Below are 19,396 nucleotides of genomic sequence, written 5' to 3' on the forward strand. Positions count from 1 at the left end.
TACATCCTAAACTTTATTGGACTGTTTTAATAAAACTTTTTAAAAAATATTTTCAGATATAAAGATGAAGACTAAATACTGTAGCTGAAGAGGTTAACAGCATCAGATCAGTGTTTATTCAAATAAACGGAAACTGGAGGATAAAAAATTAAACAACACAAACTGAATATCACATCCAAGTACATGGAAAATGAAACGGGAAGCAACTCAAAACTTGAGAATTTCGGATAACATAGCAGCAAGTTAAAGCCCATTTTCAAACTCAAAATGTCAAACTGATTTGAAAGGAATCAATGCGAGCTGTGAGAACAGCTGCAGACTCGTCCGTTGACAATGAAGCTTTACAACACTGAGACCTTAAAACACAGCCAACATGAACTCAAAACCTTCATGTAGAGTAAAACCAAAGACGGATTTCAAACTGCAGGTTCTATCAAACCGTCTGAATCTCTCATCACAAGTTCAATCTGCTCCAAGGCTGAGTCGATGGCCTGAGTGGGGTTTTGAACTAAAAATTGCATTGAAGTTGGCAATGAAGCTCTTGCTGCATTGTTACAGTACAGGGATGGAGATGTAGCCGACCAGTCGACCGTCAGAACGCTCAGAATCCATCAAACACATGTAGAGAGTGAAAATGAAGGTGAAACAGAGGAGGTGATGTATTTTTTTATTCTTTTTTTGTGAACTCTTCAATGTAGGCATCCAGCTCATCGTCACTGCTGATCTCAATGTCCTGTGGAACAAAACAAACAAAGAAATCCATGTGAAACTTCCACAAAAAAAAGAAAAGAAAAGAGAAAAGAAAATTAATTTTAAATTTATTTTTCTTTGATTTTTTTTAAAGTTGTTTTGTAATAGTGTTGTTAAAGATTTATTGAATTTTAATCGCATTAAAAACAAAAGTTTTTGTTTACAAAATGTGTACTGTGTATATTTATTATGTATAGGCCTATATAAATACACAAACATAAAACAAACAAAAAATATATCCATGCATGCATACATATTTATATGTACATGATAAATATACAAAGCACACACACATATAATATGTAAACAAAAACGTTTATTTTTGATGCAATTAATCGCGATTAATCGTTTGACAGCAGTTATTTAAACTCAATATTTCTCCTAGACAACAGCCCACAAAATCAAAACAAATAGCAAAACTGATTTATACAGGAGTGTTGTTATGTGTGTAAATGTGTGTGTGTGTGTGTGTGTTTTTCAGACCTCCTGGACTTTCTGCAGAAGAGCGACGATGTTGGTTCTGAGTTTGCGGAGTTTCTCCTCAGATTCTTTGAGTTTCGTTTCTGCCCCGCTGCTCTTCTCCTCCACGGCTCGTGCCCGCGACTCCGCCCGAGTTTGGTAGGAGTTACACAGACTCTGCAGTCCGGCCTCATACTGCTGGAAATACTCTTTCTGCAATTCACAAGACACTCAATTAATATGTGCAGGCGCCCAAACAATTTAGGTTTGATATAAAGATCTCCGTGTAGCAGCATCGATGGTCTGCACTCACGATGGGAAAGGCCACAAGGTCCTCAGCACTCATAGTGTTCACAGATTCTTTAGGGATTCGGAAATCCGGAGGGAAGAAATACCGTAGCAACGTCCTGTGCCAAACAAACATGAATGGAGGGTTCAGATACACACAAGATGCACATATTATTATCAGCAGAAGAGACCACAAACACACCTTATCATGGACACAAGGCCTTCTGTGGTCTCTCTGCTTGGCCCGCTCTGAGTCGTGTCAGGCTCAGCAGCGGTGGGCGGAGTTACAGACCGCGCCGGACCCTGATTGGTGTCTGGACTTCGGGACTCTGGAGAGGCGGGACGCATGAGGCGGACGTCTTCGCTGCCTTTAAACACCCTGAAAACAAACACAAATTAAACATTTTTTAGTACAAAACATTTTGAAGTCTCAAGCGACAGATGGGTTTATTTGTGTGTGTTTGTGCATGTACCAGCGGTCTCTAGGAGTGTTCATGGGAACATAGTCGAACTTGACCTTCCAGCGCACGCTCTCCTTTCCGGTCTCTACTGCGGTTACGCGTCCAGTGAACCACTCGCCGTTCACCTTCGCCTCCACCTGAATCCCTTTATCTACAACACAGTTTTCTAAATCTATAAATCAAACGCCACAATTGGATACATCCCTTTATAATGCTAAACAATATACAAATTTTACCTTTCTGTGCATTTTTTGTTGCATCTTTCTTCAGATCTTCATTAGTGCTATTTGTGATAACCTGCCAGTGAAATTAAAATCAATTAAAACTGCTTTAGAGGAATAATTCAGCCAAAAATTAAAATTTGCTGAATATGCACTCACCTTTTAGATCATACAAGATATAGATGAGTTTTATTGTTAATGGGAACGGATTTGGAGAAATGTAGCAATGCATCACTTGCTCACCAATGGATGCTCTGCAGTGAATGGGTGCCGTCAGAACGAGAGTGCAAACAGCTGATAAAAACATCACAATAATCCACACCACTCCAGTCCATCAGTTTGAAGTTAAAAACTCTCTGATGGATTTGTTTCTTACAAACACACAGCTTTTGGCTTTACAAGATGTTAACTGATGGACTGGAGTGCTGTGGATTATTGTGATGTTTTTATCAGCTGTTTGCACTCTCGTTCTGACGGCACCCATTCACATCCATTGGTGAGCAAGTGATGCAATGCTACATTTTTTCACATCTATTCTGATAAAGAAACAAACTCATACAATAACATTTCAGAAAATTTTTGGCTGAACTTCTGTAAGTGTGTATTAATCCCAGTTTGACTCTGGTAACGAGGTGTGAATGGTACCTCAGTGTTGGTCTGTTTGACAGCCGCTGCTGCTGCCGGTGGTGCTGGTGTTTTTTTTTCCACTGCAGCTTTCCCTCGAGCCTGAACAGATGCTGCCATCTTTGATTTTTTGGGTTGAGGTTCATCCTCTTCTGATGCACTGTCTTCTTCGTCCTCCTCCTCCTCCTCTTCTTCTTCTTCTTCTTCCTCCTCTTCACTTTCTTCTTCCTCTGCATCCTGCTCTTCCTGGACTCTACCTTTCTTTATCTTTCCTTTCTTGTTGGTTAGAGTTTGTTTGCTAGCAGTCTTGGCGGATGGCGGCTAACAGAAAAACCACAGATCAGTTTTGTGATATTTTTTGTGCACTGAAACACGATCAGCGTGAGAAAGCACCATATATTTAAAGTTTGAGTATATAAGATTACTTACTGTAGTGGTGCGGCTCTGTGTGGTGCTTCTGCGAGCTGGTGTTTTTGTGGGCGGCGGTGGGGGCGGGGCTACAGGTTTGGCAGTGGGTTTTGTTGCCTTCGTTGCAGGAGCTGGTGATGATTTCGCTTTGGAAGGAGGGGGAGGAGCTGCTGGGGTCCGGGTCGGTCGTGAAGGAGGCACCGCTTTAGGGGGAGGAGTTTTTGCTATCTGTGGCTGACTGACAGCTTTTCTGACCACTGCGGGGAGAGGTGGGGATCTTGGGCGGGGCGCTGCTCGCTGAGATGAGCGGGTCGGCTATTAGGGAGGATAATTAGGTTAAAAATATTTACGTTCATTTATTTTGTTATTTATTTATTATAATAAAATAAAACAACGCACATCATGAAACCTGTCAGAAATATGTCTAGGTCACATCACCTTCTTCAAAAAGATTAAAAAAAATAATAGAAATAGGAAATAATAATAACCAAAATCTAAGAAAATATATTTTATCCTACTTTTAGGAAAATTATCTTCATGAAAGTTAAGCATATTTTCCCCTCTTGTTATCATACTGTAATGTGAACAAAAGATATATGATTTAAATTCAGTAAATTAAGTACTGATGGTATGGTTTAAAAAGAAATCAGTATTATGAGAAGTTCAAAAGTTCAGAAGCATAATGACATTGAGAATTTGGCCAGAAAATGTGCCTGAAGAGATAAAATTCAACAAAGTCTTACAAGTTTGGAATAACATGAAGGTGATTAAATTACAGAATTTTCATTCAACTATCCCTTTAATTGCCTCTTGATTTTGAGGTGAAATATAACCTAGACTCTTTTTGTTGTGAGATGTATCCAGATTCATCCAGATGCAGACACTGTACCTGAGGCGTGCGCTCTTCTGCAGGTTTTGTACTGACATCTAGAGGGAGCCGTTTTAAATCTGCTGCTGATTTTATTGTTGTGGTTTTCTGAATGAGGAGAAACGGAACATTAACTTACACAAAATGAACACAGAAAGGCTCAGAGGAGAGCTGAGATGATGGACAGACCTGCATGGACTCCAGCTTTTCTTGCTGCTGACGGATTTTCTCAGTCAGATCTTTCTGTTTATCCTCTGATGACTTGATGTCCTTTTTCAAAACGCCAACGGGCAAATTCTGCTTCTGCTCAGCCGCATCACACCTAACAGAACAATAACAAACAAATACGTCTAAAAAAAAAAAAAAAAAAAACTTTAACTTTTAGACTGCTTCTGGTATCTAATTTCCCAACCTGTCCTGGGTTCCGTCTGGGTTCATGAGACACATCCAGCTGTCTGGGTACCGTTTGTCCACGGCATCCATCTGAAATGGTAGCGTCCGCCACTTCAAACACTTATCTACCGGAAGGAAGATTGAAAACATTAAGAAATTATATTTGTACATCTTGTGGAGAAAATGTGAGTGGTGTTTGCCTGCTGCCGCAATGCCAAGGTGCTCCGGTTGTTTATTGGGGCATTGGGCGTTCTGGTTGTTTCTTAGGGTGTTGCTAAGAAGTTGCTAAGGTGCTCTGGTTGTTTATTGGGGCATTGGGCGTTCTGGTTGTTTCTTAGGGTGTTGCTAAGAAGTTGCTAAGGTGCTGCGGTTGTTTATTGGGGCATTGGGCGTTCTGGTTGTTTCTTAGGGTGTTGCTAAGAAGTTGCTAAGGTTTTGCGGTTGTTTTTATTGGGGCATTGGGCGTTCTGGTTGTTTCTTAGGGGTAGGAAGGAGAAGTTGCTAAGGTGCTCCGGTTGTTTATTGGGGCATTGGGCGTTCTGGTTGTTTCTTAGGGTGTTGCTAAGAAGTTGCTAAGGTGCTCCGGTTGTTTATTGGGGCATTGGGCGTTCTGGTTGTTTCTTAGGGTGTTGCTAAGAAGTTGCTAAGGTGCTCGGGTTGTTTATTGGGGCAATTGGGCGTTCTGGTTGTTTCTTAGGACGTTGCTAAGAAGTTGCTAAGGTGCTCCGGTTGTTTATTGGGGCATTGGGCGTTCTGGTTGTTTCTTAGGACGTTGCTAAGAAGTTGCTAAGGTGCTCCGGTTGTTTATTGGGGCATTGGGCGTTCTGGTTGTTTCTTAGGTTGTTGATAAGTTGCTAAGGTGCTCCGGTTGTTTATTATTGGGGCATTGGGCGTTCTGGGTGTGCTAAGGTACTCTGGTTTCTATTGGGGTGTTGTTGCTAAGAAGTTGCTAAGGTGCTCGGGTTGTTTATTGGGGCATTGGGCGTGGTTTGTTTCTTAGGGTGTTGCTAAGAAGTTGCTAAGGTACTCTGGTTGTTTATTGGGGCATTGGGCGTTCTGGTTGTTTCTTAGGGCGTTGCTAAGAAGTTGCTAAGGTGCTCTGGTTGTTTATTGGGGCATTGGGCGTTCTGGTTGTTTCTTAGGGTGTTGCTAAGAAGTTGCTAAGGTGCTCGGGTTGTTTATTGGGGCATTGGGCGTTCTGGTTGTTTCTTAGGGCGTTGCTAAGAAGTTGCTAAGGTACTCTGGTTGTTTATTGGGGCATTGGGCATTCTGGTTGTTTCTTAGGGCGTTGCTATGAAGTTGCTAAGGTGCTCCGGTTGTTTATTGGGGCATTGGGCATTCTTGGTTGTTTCTTATGGCGTTGCTATGAAGTTGCTAGCATTGGGCATTCTGGTTTGTTTATTGGGGCATTGGGCATTCTGGTTGTTTCTTAGGGCGTTGCTATGAAGTTGCTAAGGTGCTCCGGTTGTTTACTGGGGCATTGGGCGTTCTGGTTGTTTCTTAGGGCGTTGCTATGAAGTTGCTAAGGTGCTCCGGTTGTTTACTGGGGCATTGGGCATTCTGGTTGTTTCTTAGGGCGTTGCTATGAAGTTGCTAAGGTGCTCAGGTTTTTTTCAAATAGTATTGTTATGTGGTTGCTAGGATGGTTTAGAAGGTTCTTTGCTGGCCCAAGTAAAAAGAACTCACCCACATAACTCCAGTCCCTAGAGTCTTAAATCTTAAGACACTCCTTCAATGTAAGCCTAGCAATTTTGACTCTTTTTAGTATCTATCAGGCAAGAATAGTAATGTCTGTTCGCTTTGCATATAAAAATTTGTACAAATACACCAGTCCTTAAAAAAACTGTTAGTATTTGAAGCAACATTATTCACATCTTTCGCACAAAAGCTTAATACTACGGATGAGGAATTAGGATCAAATCAGTAATCTTGAGTACTAACAAATTACGTTTTTGGCATATTTATAAATATAAATATTGTGGTATGTTTAAGGAACTTTTTGAAGTGCTGACTGTTCGTACCACACTGGATGGTGACCGGGATCTCCATGGTCCTCCGTCTGCGAAACCGAAGTTCATTTGATGGAACGGAGTTCCAGTTGGCCGACAAATAACCAAACTCATCCCAGAATTTCACTATACCCTTCTGAGCTGTTGAGGGAAACATTTCATTCAAGTTAAATTCATTTTACCTATTAAACATTAATTAAATTTTAAACTGAACCAATCATAATTTAAATAAATAAATAATATTTCATATACAGTATATCTGCACATATTACTAACAAAAAGAAGCCAGACGCACTGACCTATACCAATGTCCTTCCAGTACTGGGCGAGATATTCTCCCATGGCTCTCAGTAAATGTCTGTATTCTTTAGCGTCTGCAAAGTCCTGCTTGTTGTGCGTTGGTTCGAGCACTAGATAGGGAACATCCACTACTCCGACAACACCCCCACAGGCCCTGGTAGACACACAGACAGTGGTCATCCATACTGGTAATGCTATTGTTACACATCAGCTTGCAAAATGCAGTTGTATTTCCTCTCACATTCCTCCCTCCAGCTGTGGTCCCGTCTTCTCGTACATCTTAATTAGACGGCTGCAGTTATAGACGAACATTCCATCCTGGTCTCGTCTCTCGATGTTCACGCCAAAGATAAAGTTCAGCTCCTTGGGCTCTTTCAAAGCTCTGAAATGGGAAGAACAGACAAATTGCTACTGGAAACAATATGTTTTGTAAAAAAAAGCTATACAATAGTCGACAAGTATGTGTTCTCAGGGATATGAAGGTGTTTATGCAGTAGACTAAAGTCGAATTTTAAAAAAACAAGCTTAAAACATCTCCAGGCATTCTTTAAGAAGTCATAGTGTGTTTGTGGGTGCGGATTACTTTTGTTTGGATGCATGGATGGCTTGTTTTCTAGTAGCTTCGGCGCGTAACGCCACAGCCGAGTCTTGTGCCTTTCTTAACGCGGCCTGAAACGGGCGACAGAAAATAAAACACATTTATGAAAAACCTGCACATCCAACAAGCACTTCTAAATTGACATTTAATGAATTAATAGATAAATAAAACTCAAGAAGAAAATGTGAGTAGTTCTGTTCTGTGCAAAACTCAACATCGTAATGCATAGGTTGCCAAAGCTATGCTGTCTCCAAGGTAACCGGAATGTTTTTGTTTCAAGCATGTTGCTATGCCGATGTTAGAATGTTCCGGGATGCGTTTCCTGAGTGTTTCATGAACGTTTCCCGAAAATGTAGGAAGTTTGCCGCATGTGCGACATTCAAACCACATTGGTTAGAGCTGTCGGTAGTGACATCAAGCAAGTTTTGGAGTGAAAGCTTCTGCTAATTCAGTTTGAGATCCAATTAATGTGAGATTACTGCTGTAAATAACGAACAGGGCATCTCAAGCAAAATAATCCCCAGAGCATGTGCACAAATGCACACTCTCCAAAAATGGCACTTGAAATCACTTAAACTAAAAGGCATAGAATTAAAAATGTATATGAATGTAATGAAAGATTATATTACATGTTTGATTATTCTGTTAAGTGCATGATCTATTTAAGTCCTCACTAACATAAACTATGCTTCTAGCTGTAGTTCCAACCACACAACTGAGACATTGTTTGCAAACTATGGATTCGGGAAACACCAAATCCTTGAACTATGCTGGTAATGATGGAACCTGTCACCATAGTTGGCTAACTATGCTTTTGGGAAATGAAGTTGATGGCCCAGGCCAGTCCTTATTCATTGGACGTTCTTATAATCATTTGCTTTTGTGATTCAACAGAAAAGCTGAGATCCTTGATCTATGATCAAGATAATTTCTGGGTCTGAAGTGTGTGTGTTGGGCTGGCTGTGAGGTCTTACTCGGGCTTCTTTGGATAAGTCATCACCAAGCTTTAACTCCAGCGCACGCGCTTTACTCTCTGCCTCTCGTGCCTTCTCCTCAGCTAGAGAGGAAGTCAAACATATGCACAAGAAAAGACAAATAAAAAAAGGGACATAAATGATTTGATTTTACAGCACAAGGTCTAATTCTCTCACTAAGAACCCAATCTAAAACCATTTACATTTCTTCTTTTAATCCAGTCTTTATCAAGGGAAGCGCTAAAAGAGGCATTTCTAAACATGTCCACTGTGTGTGAGTGTGTGAAACTGAGCAGCTACATCCTCTGTAAAAACCTGTGGTTCAGTATTTGAAAAGGTTAAAAGCAGAAATGGTCAGATAGAGGAAATGCCATTTAGAAACCACAAAGCCTGAAGACAACTTCCCTTGTAATACTGATTCTAGTCCACTTTGAGATGCTTATGTGGACTGAGGTCAAACTCACCTAGTTTCGAGAGGTGATCTGCCTTCTTGACCTCCTGCTCCGCACGAGTTTTAAAGCGTGTTGATGTGTATTTGTACATCCTAGAAGTCAAAAGAAAAGAATGCACAGATGAGTGTGTGTGTGTGTATAAATAATTTCAAGATTTTTTTTGCCACCCCCTCTGGAAGTGTTTTCACACCTTAGTGAGACAAGAACTATTTATAATAACTTGCAAACTTTTTTTTTTTCACACTCAGTTCACAACATTAAGGAGTCATTTTGGTGTGAAAATACCTTGAGACTGTGTATATTTTTTCATGTTTACCTAGGGTTATATAAGCAACAAGACAATCTCTTGGTTCTGACTTTGTGACCCTGAATGAAGATCCTCATCCTGGGGTCGATGTACAGGACAGCAGCATACGCACGGAACGACCTCCTCTCTGGCTTCCTGTCAATGACACAAAAGTATGTGTCAGCATCACCAAAAAACATCCAACACTACATTAACATGTCTAAAACCCATGCTGTATTCCAGCTCAAGAAAAACATCAGTTGGTTTAGAACTATTCTGCTCCTGGAGGCCCAAATACCTGTAGAGTTTAGATCCAACCTGCTGAAGATGTTGACTAGTTGGTTTAAAGGGGTCATAAACTGCCTTTGTTTTTTTATTTTGTACTGTTCTCTATAGTCCACTTATAATGTTATGAAGATTTTAACAAAAAAAAAAAATACTAATTTAGGAGTAATAGGCTATATTCTGTTCTGTTTTGACCCTTCATCAGAACACTCTGTGTGAATAGGTGTGGTGGATTGTAGACTCGGAAGTAAACGCCCACTGCTATGATTGGCTAACAGTTGTGTATGTTTGACAGCCTTCACAGATGGACGCTGCTGTGATTTAAGTTAAAAACGCATAAATACTCAGTACAAATCAAATTATCTGTAATAGCAAAGCAATAGTGACCACGTAATGTATAAATTTTCTGTAAATTTTAATTTATTTGTAATGGCATAGTATTTTTGTTTAATTGTTTCTGTTGTTTGTTTGTCGAATTGTGCCTTGTTTGTAAATAAAAACACGGTAAAATGAAGTGATTTGTGCGTTCAGGAACTTGGTACTGCACAGCGTCTTGTTGTCTTTGTAACAATACATGAGTGAATCAATGGGCGGAGCTAAACAGGCAGCGATGTAGAATCGGTGGGCGGGCCGAAACAGGCAGCGATGTAGAAGCAGTCACTGACCATCTTCTATGGAGGCGGGGTTTAGCCACACTATTACATCATAAAGTGTCACATTCCACAAGCTGTCGTTTTGGCAGATTGGCTTCAATATAAGCTGTTTTTAGACTAATGAGAAAGTTTTAAATTCTGAAACTTACAGGATGTTTTTATAGTGCAATTAACTCTTATATGTCAAAAGATCAATGGAATTTTGATTTCTCAGTTCATGACCCCTTTAAAGGAATGGTTGACCCGAAAAAATTTAATTTGTGGAAATTTGACTCACCCTCAGGTCATCAAAGATGTAGATGAGTTTGTTTTTTTTCATCAGAATAGATTTGGAGAAATGTAGCATTGCATCACTTGTTCACCAATGGATGTGAATGGGTGCCGTCAGAATGAGAGTCCAAACAGCTGATAAAACATCAAAATAATCCACACCACTCCAGTACATCAGTAAATGCCTTGTAAAGCAAAAAGCTGAGTGTTTGTAAGAAAAAATCCATCATAAAACATTTTTAACTTTAAACAGTTGCTTTCGACTAAAATACCATAATCCATAATATTAGTTTCTCAAATGAAATGTTAGAAAATCTAGTCTGAATCAGAAAAGAAATATGCATAGATCAAGCACCATTTACAAGATAAAACAGTCCAAAACGGATTGAAACAATTATGTCGGTGGGCTTTGAATTTTTTTTTTTTAAATTATAGACTAGTATTTTGGACAAAATAGACTATTTAAAGTTAAAACACCTTGATGATTGATTTGTTTCGTACAAACACTCAGCTTTTTACTTGACAAGACGAAAATTGATGGACTGAAGAGGTGTGATTATTGTGATGTTTTTATCAGTAGCTTGGTGTAAGAAAAAATGCTGAGAATGTTGAAGATCTCGATGAAGATGTTTAAATTAAAGCATAGTAGTGACAAAGTAGTACCTTGCGTACAACAGAGTCAGAATGAACCCTAAAACATCCCAAGCTCAAACCTTTTATATACTTACAGTTTACTACCCTTTATGTAAAAGAAGTTGCTCCTGTCGTAACAGCTGTGATCTGTATGTTAATGAATTTACGACACCTCATTGTCTGAGATGATTCTCGGTGTCCCACACCCATTCTACAATTGGTCACCATCTGCCCAAACGATCTAGAAACAACATAACTGCTGACTTTCTTCTTCTCTATAATAATTAAGCCATTTTGGGAACCGAGCCTGATCAAACATGTCTTGTGGAGTGGAATTTGGGATTGGGGCAGACTACAGTTTCTTACATTGGACTTTCATTCTGACGGCACCCATTCACTGCAAAGCATCCATTGGTGAGCAAGTGATGTAATGCTGAATTTCTCCAAATCTGACGAAGAAACAAACTCATCTACATCTTGGATGGCCTGAGAGTGAGTACATTTTCAGCTGATGTGAATTATCGCTTCAAGTGTGTTTACTTACAGATGCTAAGATCTAGAGAAAGGTGAAGGACTGATAGTTTGCGAGTTAACTCACACTCCCTCTACGGGCGTCCCAGCCATCAGAATGTCCTGGTGGTCTGTCTCCACATCCAACTCCGGTTCTCGGTTATCCATCAACTTCAAGTTATAAACTACAACCAGCGTACCTACAAACACACAGTACTCAGATTTAACAGCTTCTGAATGCAAGACACTCTTACGGTGCAATATAACTCTTTATGTTGAATGTAAGCCTTAGTGCAATTCAAATTTTATTGCACGAGTGTATAATAACTATAAATGCCATTCATTCACTCATCAGATTAACCACATAGATTTCATTTCTGATAAAGTGCTGCAAAAACAAACCACTGGGTCCTTCGATCTTCTTGAACTGGCGGAATAGCTGCTCTTCATTCTTAAAAGGTGAATACTTAAAGATGAGTACAGTCTCAGTAGCGTACTTCTCCGTGTCTTGAGTCAGAGGCTGCTGGGTCTTCGCATCCCAACTGGGTAATGGGACAATCACCTACGAGAACAGGCCAATAACTCTCAGAGGTCTGCTCTTCTTTCAGAATGAGTGATTGCCAGAAATCGACGTCTTACCTCGTCCAGACCCTCTTCCTCATGAAATGTTCGCGACAAAAACAAACACGTTAATTTGTCATCTTTTTTGGTAAAAAGGATGAAGTCCTTCCCAATACGCATGGAACCCCTAAAAGAGACCAGAATGTTTATGTATAAAAAATCCCCTGAATATCAAGATACGGGCTGTTTATTGGTTTGTGGGAAAAGTGTAACAATACTTACGACTTTAATCCATTTCCATACTGGCCAATATGAGTGGACTCTGGGAATCGTTTGCTTGATTTGCCGAACTGGATGACGTGTGTGGCTTCGCCTATTTAAAACATTTCTACTGTCATCACTGTGTCGTGTATGAGATGTTGTTGAGTGGAAATGCATGCATTTTTATTTTAGTACGAAGGGTTCAGTTTTACTCACTGGGGTCCATTCCAGTGCCATCGTCAAGGAAACACAGCATAAACCCGCCTCTCAGATCTGGTCTCTTTTCTGATTGGCCATAACAAAAAATATGAACATGTATTGGGGTAAATGCGTTTTGTTATAGTACATATTTTTGCTAGTGTTGAAATGCATTTCTGTAACTTAAAACTACTGCATCCAACCTGTATAGATGTCTATCCGAGTGGCATTTGCATCTCTGTGGACGAGAAATGGAGTGAATGTTCACTTCAATGGTGCAAATAATTTTAATGATTCCTCAGTATGAATTAGCGTGTCAGTAATACTTAATAATTACTGACGGAAAAACTGTGTTTGTACCTTGAGTTGTCCACGAGTTCGGCCAGAGCTCCAAAAAGAAACTCGTGGGTTGTCCTGTTGGCAATAAAATAATTGTTCAACAACAAAAAAATGACCCTTTCCATTGATTGCACTGAGTTACTTTTTAGTTTATGGGTGATAAACGCAGACGTATGTGTCAAAGACGAGTTGTTAGAATAAGAATAATTCATGTAAATGCATAGTAATGTATAAACACATCATCATCATTCTCCCCGATTGTTATTTAGTGTTCGATTCACAAAAACATATACATTGTCTGCACTGCCATTGATAGTCTGTGCATCACCAAATGTCAATCGTGCCACAGCATTTCATTGAAAATGAATGACTTTTATCTATATTGCTGCTGCAAACCGCTCTGTAGAAAGTACACATGCTTGAGAACACATAATATTCAGCGATCCCACAGCAGCATGATCTAAATGCTTAAAACCAAGCACACAATCTCAAAAATACCAGAGGAATCCTTCCCAGAGTCCTCATGGCAGCCTGTTTCAGGACATCTCTCTTACAGGAATGGTTTTACCAAACCCCATTATGGAAAAACCATGGCATAGTTTTAATTACATAACGCAAGAGTGTCATGACTTATGTTCACGTGCGTATAAACACACTGAAATTGGTACTTACGAGTTTGTGTGCAGATATTCAAAGGTGAGCTGAGCTCGGTTTAATGAGCTGTAATTTGTGTAGGCCATTGTCTCAAAATAAAGCTAATTAAAAAAAATAAATAAAAAAAAGGAAAGAGAAAAACCAGCTGATTGTATTCACGTCTCGTATCTACATTCTTCCCATATGATGAGAATCAAGTGTGATCGTTCAAAAACCTAGAAAACAAGAAACAGACACGTCAGTACACACGATCCATAGATCTACTGCAAAACTGAAGAATATCACCTGTAATCCAACTCATTGGAAAATGGAATATTATCATATTGCTTAGTAGGAAATACGCAACAATACAAACGTTTAAACAGTAGTATGCTACGCTATTGCTATGATGATCACATGTTGCATCCATTTGGAAATTAATACATTGAATTTTAAATTCAATTTTGAGTAAAAAGTTCCCTTTACTTGGGGCTGTCAAATGAATAAGTCAAAATAGAGATAAAAATCGTAATAACTTCCAATGCATTCCTACAGGATTCAATTGCAATACACTGTTGGGTCCCCTGCAGTGTGTTATTCTTTGGCAAATGCACTTGCATACTGTGCCCAGGATGCATAACGTTACTACACATCACGAAAACAGTGAAGTACTGTAGCCTCAAATCTAAAAAAAGAGAAAAAACTCAGTATTTAAAATTCTATGAAGCTACAGCATTTGCAATTCCATCTCAAACCTTCAGTCACTGTAAATTATTTTAAATATCCTTTCTTAGTGTAGGCATGCATGATGCATTTTTTTTAACCATGTACAAACTTTCGCCATTTAAAATGCTAATGCATATTTTCTTTTTCTGGGCTAAATAATGAACTGTGCACCGTGCAGGTGAGCTCATACATGGTGTGTCTCTTACTGCCCGTCCTTGAACTGACTGAATTCACAGAGAAACACACGCCAGGCCAACCCATGCTGCAAGGCCCTTAAGATCCATGCAACAGCAGAGACTCGTGATCTGCTAACACATTCATTCACTAAACGCTCAAATTAGTATCTAGACTGTCAAATTTATCTCCTGACTCAAGCAATGAAGCATGCACAGGAGCACTGGTCAAACATCTGCGGCCTGCCCATAACCAGCCGTCTACATTTACAAAACCAACAGCCTTTGTACAGTAACACAAGCAATACATGTGATTTCAATAATGCAAACCATTTAACCACTCCTCGGCCTCCGTTTGATTTTATCCAACTGTGTCTGCCTGTTGCATGAGGAAAACTACCAAATAGAACGTGTTTATTCCTTTTGCGTTCATAGAAAGCAGATGCAAGGCCTCGAATCGCTCCAGCAGCTCTTTCCCTCGAACAACACGCACAAGCGCCGAGCACGGCTTGCCCCGCCCTCCTCGCCGCGCTCAGCCAATCGCAACGCCCTCAGCTTCAACTGATTGGTTGAAGTCGCCGTCGTTTAACGTAAAGCAGGAAGTAAGTTTGCTGGTCCGTGAAGGAATGTGGCGTGGAAAAACGCGGGGAGGGAAACGTGCTAAAGCACAACACGACTAATCGATAAGCTGGGTTTTAAAATCATATAAAAGGTAATGATGATACGACCACCTTTATCTAACATGAAACCACGAGGTATACTGAACTAAGTCGCGTTTTGTCAGATAAGTTAAATAATTGTTTATAGTTTGTGGTTCAAGCTGTATAGTCTTTAAGCTTTTTTAGAAAAACACTTCTGGTAAAAAGTGAATGTTGACGAGGATATATAATGGACTAAGGGGACAGAATGTCTGCCTCAACATAAAAGCTGTTGCAGCTCCTCAAACGGATACCATTCATTGATTTCGAAGTGTTGTAAGTTGTTTTTTTAAACTACTACTGAACTTGGTGAGAAATCACACCTGTTTGTGTGACCAGACTGTGAGCCACGAAGAAAAAACTATTTTGAGCCCCAAATTATTATTATAATTATTTTTATTTTTTGAATATTATTATTATAGCTGCTTTTAAAACGTTCGGATTGGCTGATGTTTCTCTAGGGGGCGGGGTTTGAAGAATATGTGTCATATTCAGTGTCTTATTCAGCAATATCAATTTGATACCTCTATTAAAATTAAGTTTCGGAGAATAAAATGGATTACAAGAAAATGTAACCCTTTATCTGTCACCCCCCATTTTTTAAAATGGGCATTAAAGTGCACTATCCAAACTTAAATTGTTGTAATTTATGAACACTTTGGAATATAAACCTAAGGTTGGTCTCTTTTTAAAGAAGAAAATTAGTAGATTTTGGCAAATGTGAAATTATTAAAAAAATAAAAGTATCAAAAAGTTATAGAAGTTTAAACGTACTGTAAATAAAATGCGCTATATTAATTTAATTGTATTTATTATAAATATTTTACATAACAGGTTTTGCTCTAAAATTGGTATAAAATTAAAGCTTTGTGTCTAAATAATTTATGTTCCAAATTTGAAGTTGATATGAAAAAACTGAGGTTCCTGTGATAGTTTGTTTAGGGCGTCATACCACAAACAGCCACCGGGAGCCATCAAAACTACTTTGAATTCTGTTTAATGAATTTTTCTCTAGATTTCTCTGTCAATTTTACTTCTGTCTCAAAATAACCACCAAATATGGAATCCTGAGACTCAGACCTTTCCAATGATATGTTTGTTGCCAAGATTATAAAAATGTTTTGATTGTAATATGACACTTGGCACTGCCCACTAAGGGGGGAGGAGACCGCTATAAGATTTTAAAGTACCATTTCCATGGTAACGCAATGTCCGATTTCAATATGGTTTTCACAGGATGAATATTGGGCTTCTAAGCTTTCAAATGATATATAATTTATGATGATTACTAAAAGATTTTATAGAGAAAAAGTACAACAACAAAAAAGAGCGCCAAGCGTCCCACAGGTGGGACGGTGATAGTTAAGGGGTTAAAGGCGAAATTTGTAATATTTAATAGGCCTAATAAAAAATGATGATTTTACGTTAGAATTTAACGTAAACTTGGCCAATGTAAAACATTTCACATTTAGGAAAATTGTTAGATTGTTTAATCAAGATGATTTCTCACTATTATTATACTGTCTTAATTTGAATTATCAATGTTAACTTAAAGGTCTATCCACCAATTCCTGGATCTATGATTGGCCATTGTGATTAAAAAAAAGTGTTTTTTGTGAATTGTTGTCAAAAGGTAAGTGTGTTTTGTGTGTAGTTTTTGTGTGTGAATTAAAAGACCAGAACACTGTATACAACACCTCTGAATAATGTCCAGACACCTTTACTTTGCTTTACTGTTACATTAAGACAAAGCTTTCAATCTTTGAGTTTAGTTATATTATAACCATCAATCTCAGGTTATAAACACTCACATGTCATAACATAGTGTTGCAACCAAACATGAAATAGTCACGTTTAGATCAGATCTATTCAGAATGAAATTGCATGCAGCTGCCATTTCTAAGTTGCACGAGACCAACATGTTGAAAAGGGAAAGTTACTGCTGAATACCCAAATGCTCATTTCTTTCAGTAGCAGATGTCTTCATGCGCTCTGATGTCACGTGGTGCCAGTTCACTCCCAAATGTGGACGTTCTGCAGATGTTTCTCATCGGCTCAGCACTGATTCCTATGGATTATTTCAATTGTTTGAATGCTTTTAAAACAAACTGTATAATAAAACTCTAAAACGTGTTAATTCACACAACAACGTTGCATGCATTCTCAAGAACAAATGCAGATCAAAGCGCTTTGGTAAATTGGAGTACATTGGTAAGCGCTACAGTTTAAATCCACAGTACTACCTTTTGAAGGTCATTCCGCTGGTAAGAACTTGGTGAACGTGAAGGAAAAGTTCCACAGAGACTCATGAGGACACAGATAACCAGCAGCGCAACAGGTGATGCCTACACGAGTCTTCTTCATCCTAGTCAAGCAATACAGAAGTGGAGAGGTCAGCTAGATGTTGCTTATATGAGACTTCACAAGTGACACAGTTATTGAACTTAACTGAGCTAAATGATGACACTACTGTCTGTAGAGCTAAATTTGTTGCATAACTGATATGTTTATTAAATGTTAAAAGCTGCTCTGAAGCAATCTTTACACTCTTAAAAATAAAGACTCCAAAGGGGGAGTTCATTGAAGAATTATTTTTGGTTCCCCAGAGAACCATTCAGTGAACAGTTCTTAAAGGGGTCATATGATGCGATTTCAGGTTTTCATTTCTCTTTGGAGTGTTACAAGCTGTTAGTGCATACATAAGATCACTAAAGTTGCAAAGACTAAAGTCTTAAACCCAAAGAGATATTCTTTATAAAGGTTTAGACTCGACTAGCTATTCTAAAACTCCTCGTTTAAACACGCCCCCACATGTCTACGTCACTGTGTGGGAAGATTTGCATAACACCGCCCAAATGTTCATGCAAAGAAAGAAGGCATAACTTTTATTCTCGCTGTAGTATTGTTGTTGCCGCTAAAGCCATGTTGTGGAGACGCTGTGTGTTTCATTGTGAAAGCGAAACTACTTTGTTTGTTCTTCCAAAAGAGGACACAACTAGAAATCAGTGGTTAAGTTGTATTTACAACACCGTTCCAGAACAGTTCAACCCAAATATTCAGATGTGTGCAGCGCATTTTACGGAGGACTGTTTCTTGATCCTGGGACAAAGTGGGGCAGTTCCAACTTTGCAAGTACAGTCTGGCGCTTCTGACTCACAGCCTGTAAGTACATTTTCATATTTAAAGAATTTGTCACTGATGATTCAAACGCGAGTTTTAAGCAGTGTAGTGTAACGCTTGTTGTTTGTCGTTTCTCCGATCACAACATGGTTTTATGTTTAGGCGGTGCAATACGCAGCACATAAAAAGACAGTATAAGTCATTATAATCAGTAATTATGTCCCCACTGGATGCAACAAATGCCTCGTTTGTAATGGGTTTTACTGGTTTTGTCTCATCGCTCCGGGAGATGGCATCACAGTATGTTAAAGGGTGTGACATTTCTGTCACATGCTTGAGGCATTCGGCCAATCACAGCACACCTCACTTTTCAGAACGATGAGCTTTGTAAAAATCGACGTTTCAGAAGGCGAGGCATAGAGGAGAAACAATAATGTACAGTATGTGGAAAATAATGTGTTTTTAACCTTAAACCACATAAATACATTTCATTACACCAAATACACAAAATAATGTTCTTTTCAGCAACATCATATGACCCCTTTAACCATTTTTTCTTAGTATGAAGAACATTTTAATAATCTTTAAAAACGTTATTTTCTGGCATCTATAGCTCCATGAAGAACCTCCGTGGAACTTTTCTATTCCACAAAAGGTTAAACATCTTAAAATTAAAAAAAAAAAAAAAGGGTGGAGAATTGTGCTTGTATGATTCTACAGCAACAGCTCTGACGGCTTCTGCGCTCTTGTCTTCGTTCTCTGCGTCTGGGCATTCTGGAGGTGACCTAAAAATATCAGTGGATCAACTTGCACGGTGTTGATTTCACTCAAAAATGGGTTATGTATGTATAAGCTCCTCACGGCGTTTGGAGGAGAACATGGGTCAGGGCAGTGAAATGAAGACCGGTCAGGGGTCGACTGGTCTGCGTCCCAGCAGGAGTTTGTTCGTTGGAAACGTCAGTGTGCAGGAGCAGAGATATATTGACGGATGCCTGTGACAGGTTATGTTGGCATTAGTAGAAAGCAGTATCAGGAGACCAGCCAAAAGTACTTCATTCCTGTGATTCAATGCATTTTCATTTCCCATTTCCACACAGCCACAACATTTAAAGAAGAAAAAATAATCACAAATTAACTGAACAAATGTGAATTGCACTACCATTATAATAAGGGTTATAATAAATAAGGTGCCTGAACTAATAAAAACATTTTTGCCAAAATAAAGCTGAAATAAAATAAATACAA

The 19,396-nt window shown here is 39.0% G+C and overlaps 1 protein-coding gene and 1 long non-coding RNA gene across 3 annotated transcripts; one reads left to right on the plus strand and one right to left on the minus strand.

The window, feature by feature from the left end:
* Nucleotides 1-14,867, minus strand: LOC109059690 (ATPase MORC2A-like). 2 transcript variants are annotated; one of them, XM_042715024.1, is made up of 27 exons: nt 14,664-14,867; nt 13,474-13,670; nt 12,823-12,876; nt 12,666-12,700; nt 12,481-12,549; nt 12,286-12,376; nt 12,082-12,190; nt 11,845-12,004; nt 11,531-11,642; nt 9,122-9,247; nt 8,818-8,897; nt 8,354-8,436; nt 7,365-7,450; nt 7,023-7,163; nt 6,781-6,935; nt 6,494-6,622; nt 4,492-4,597; nt 4,269-4,401; nt 4,101-4,187; nt 3,233-3,526; nt 2,825-3,124; nt 2,195-2,255; nt 1,971-2,109; nt 1,700-1,876; nt 1,523-1,616; nt 1,234-1,422; nt 1-733 (listed from the first exon to the last, which is right to left on the minus strand). In XM_042715024.1, exons 2-27 carry the CDS (start codon nt 13,539-13,541, stop codon nt 668-670), a joined length of 3,144 nt encoding a protein of 1,047 aa, XP_042570958.1. In that variant the 5' UTR covers nt 13,542-13,670; nt 14,664-14,867; the 3' UTR covers nt 1-667. The 2 variants fall into 2 exon arrangements, with proteins under 2 accessions (XP_042570958.1, XP_042570959.1); XM_042715025.1 differs by having other exon boundaries at nt 14,351-14,867.
* Nucleotides 14,868-14,916: 49 nt separating this feature from the next.
* On the plus strand, nt 14,917-17,940 carry LOC122135531. Its single transcript, XR_006153574.1, has 3 exons — nt 14,917-15,307; nt 16,587-16,664; nt 17,006-17,940. It is a non-coding gene; the product is annotated as an uncharacterized LOC122135531 (long non-coding RNA).
* The last annotated feature ends 1,456 nt before the right edge of the window (nt 17,941-19,396 follow it).

Source organism: Cyprinus carpio, chromosome A25, assembly GCF_018340385.1.
Source record: "Cyprinus carpio isolate SPL01 chromosome A25, ASM1834038v1, whole genome shotgun sequence".
Lineage (NCBI taxonomy): Eukaryota > Metazoa > Chordata > Actinopteri > Cypriniformes > Cyprinidae > Cyprinus > Cyprinus carpio.

Excerpts from the sequence above, each read along its gene's own strand:
- LOC109059690 (XM_042715024.1), bottom strand. The coding sequence starts at position 13,541 with ATGGCCTACACAAATTACAGCTCATTAAACCGAGCTCAGCTCACCTTT. Across the intron at positions 12,377-12,480 it reads TGGCACTGGAATGGACCCCA|GCGAAGCCACACACGTCATC; the intron begins GTGAGTAAAACT and ends TGTTTTAAATAG. Across the intron at positions 6,936-7,022 it reads CCACAGCTGGAGGGAGGAAT|GGCCTGTGGGGGTGTTGTCG; the intron begins GTGAGAGGAAAT and ends TGTGTCTACCAG.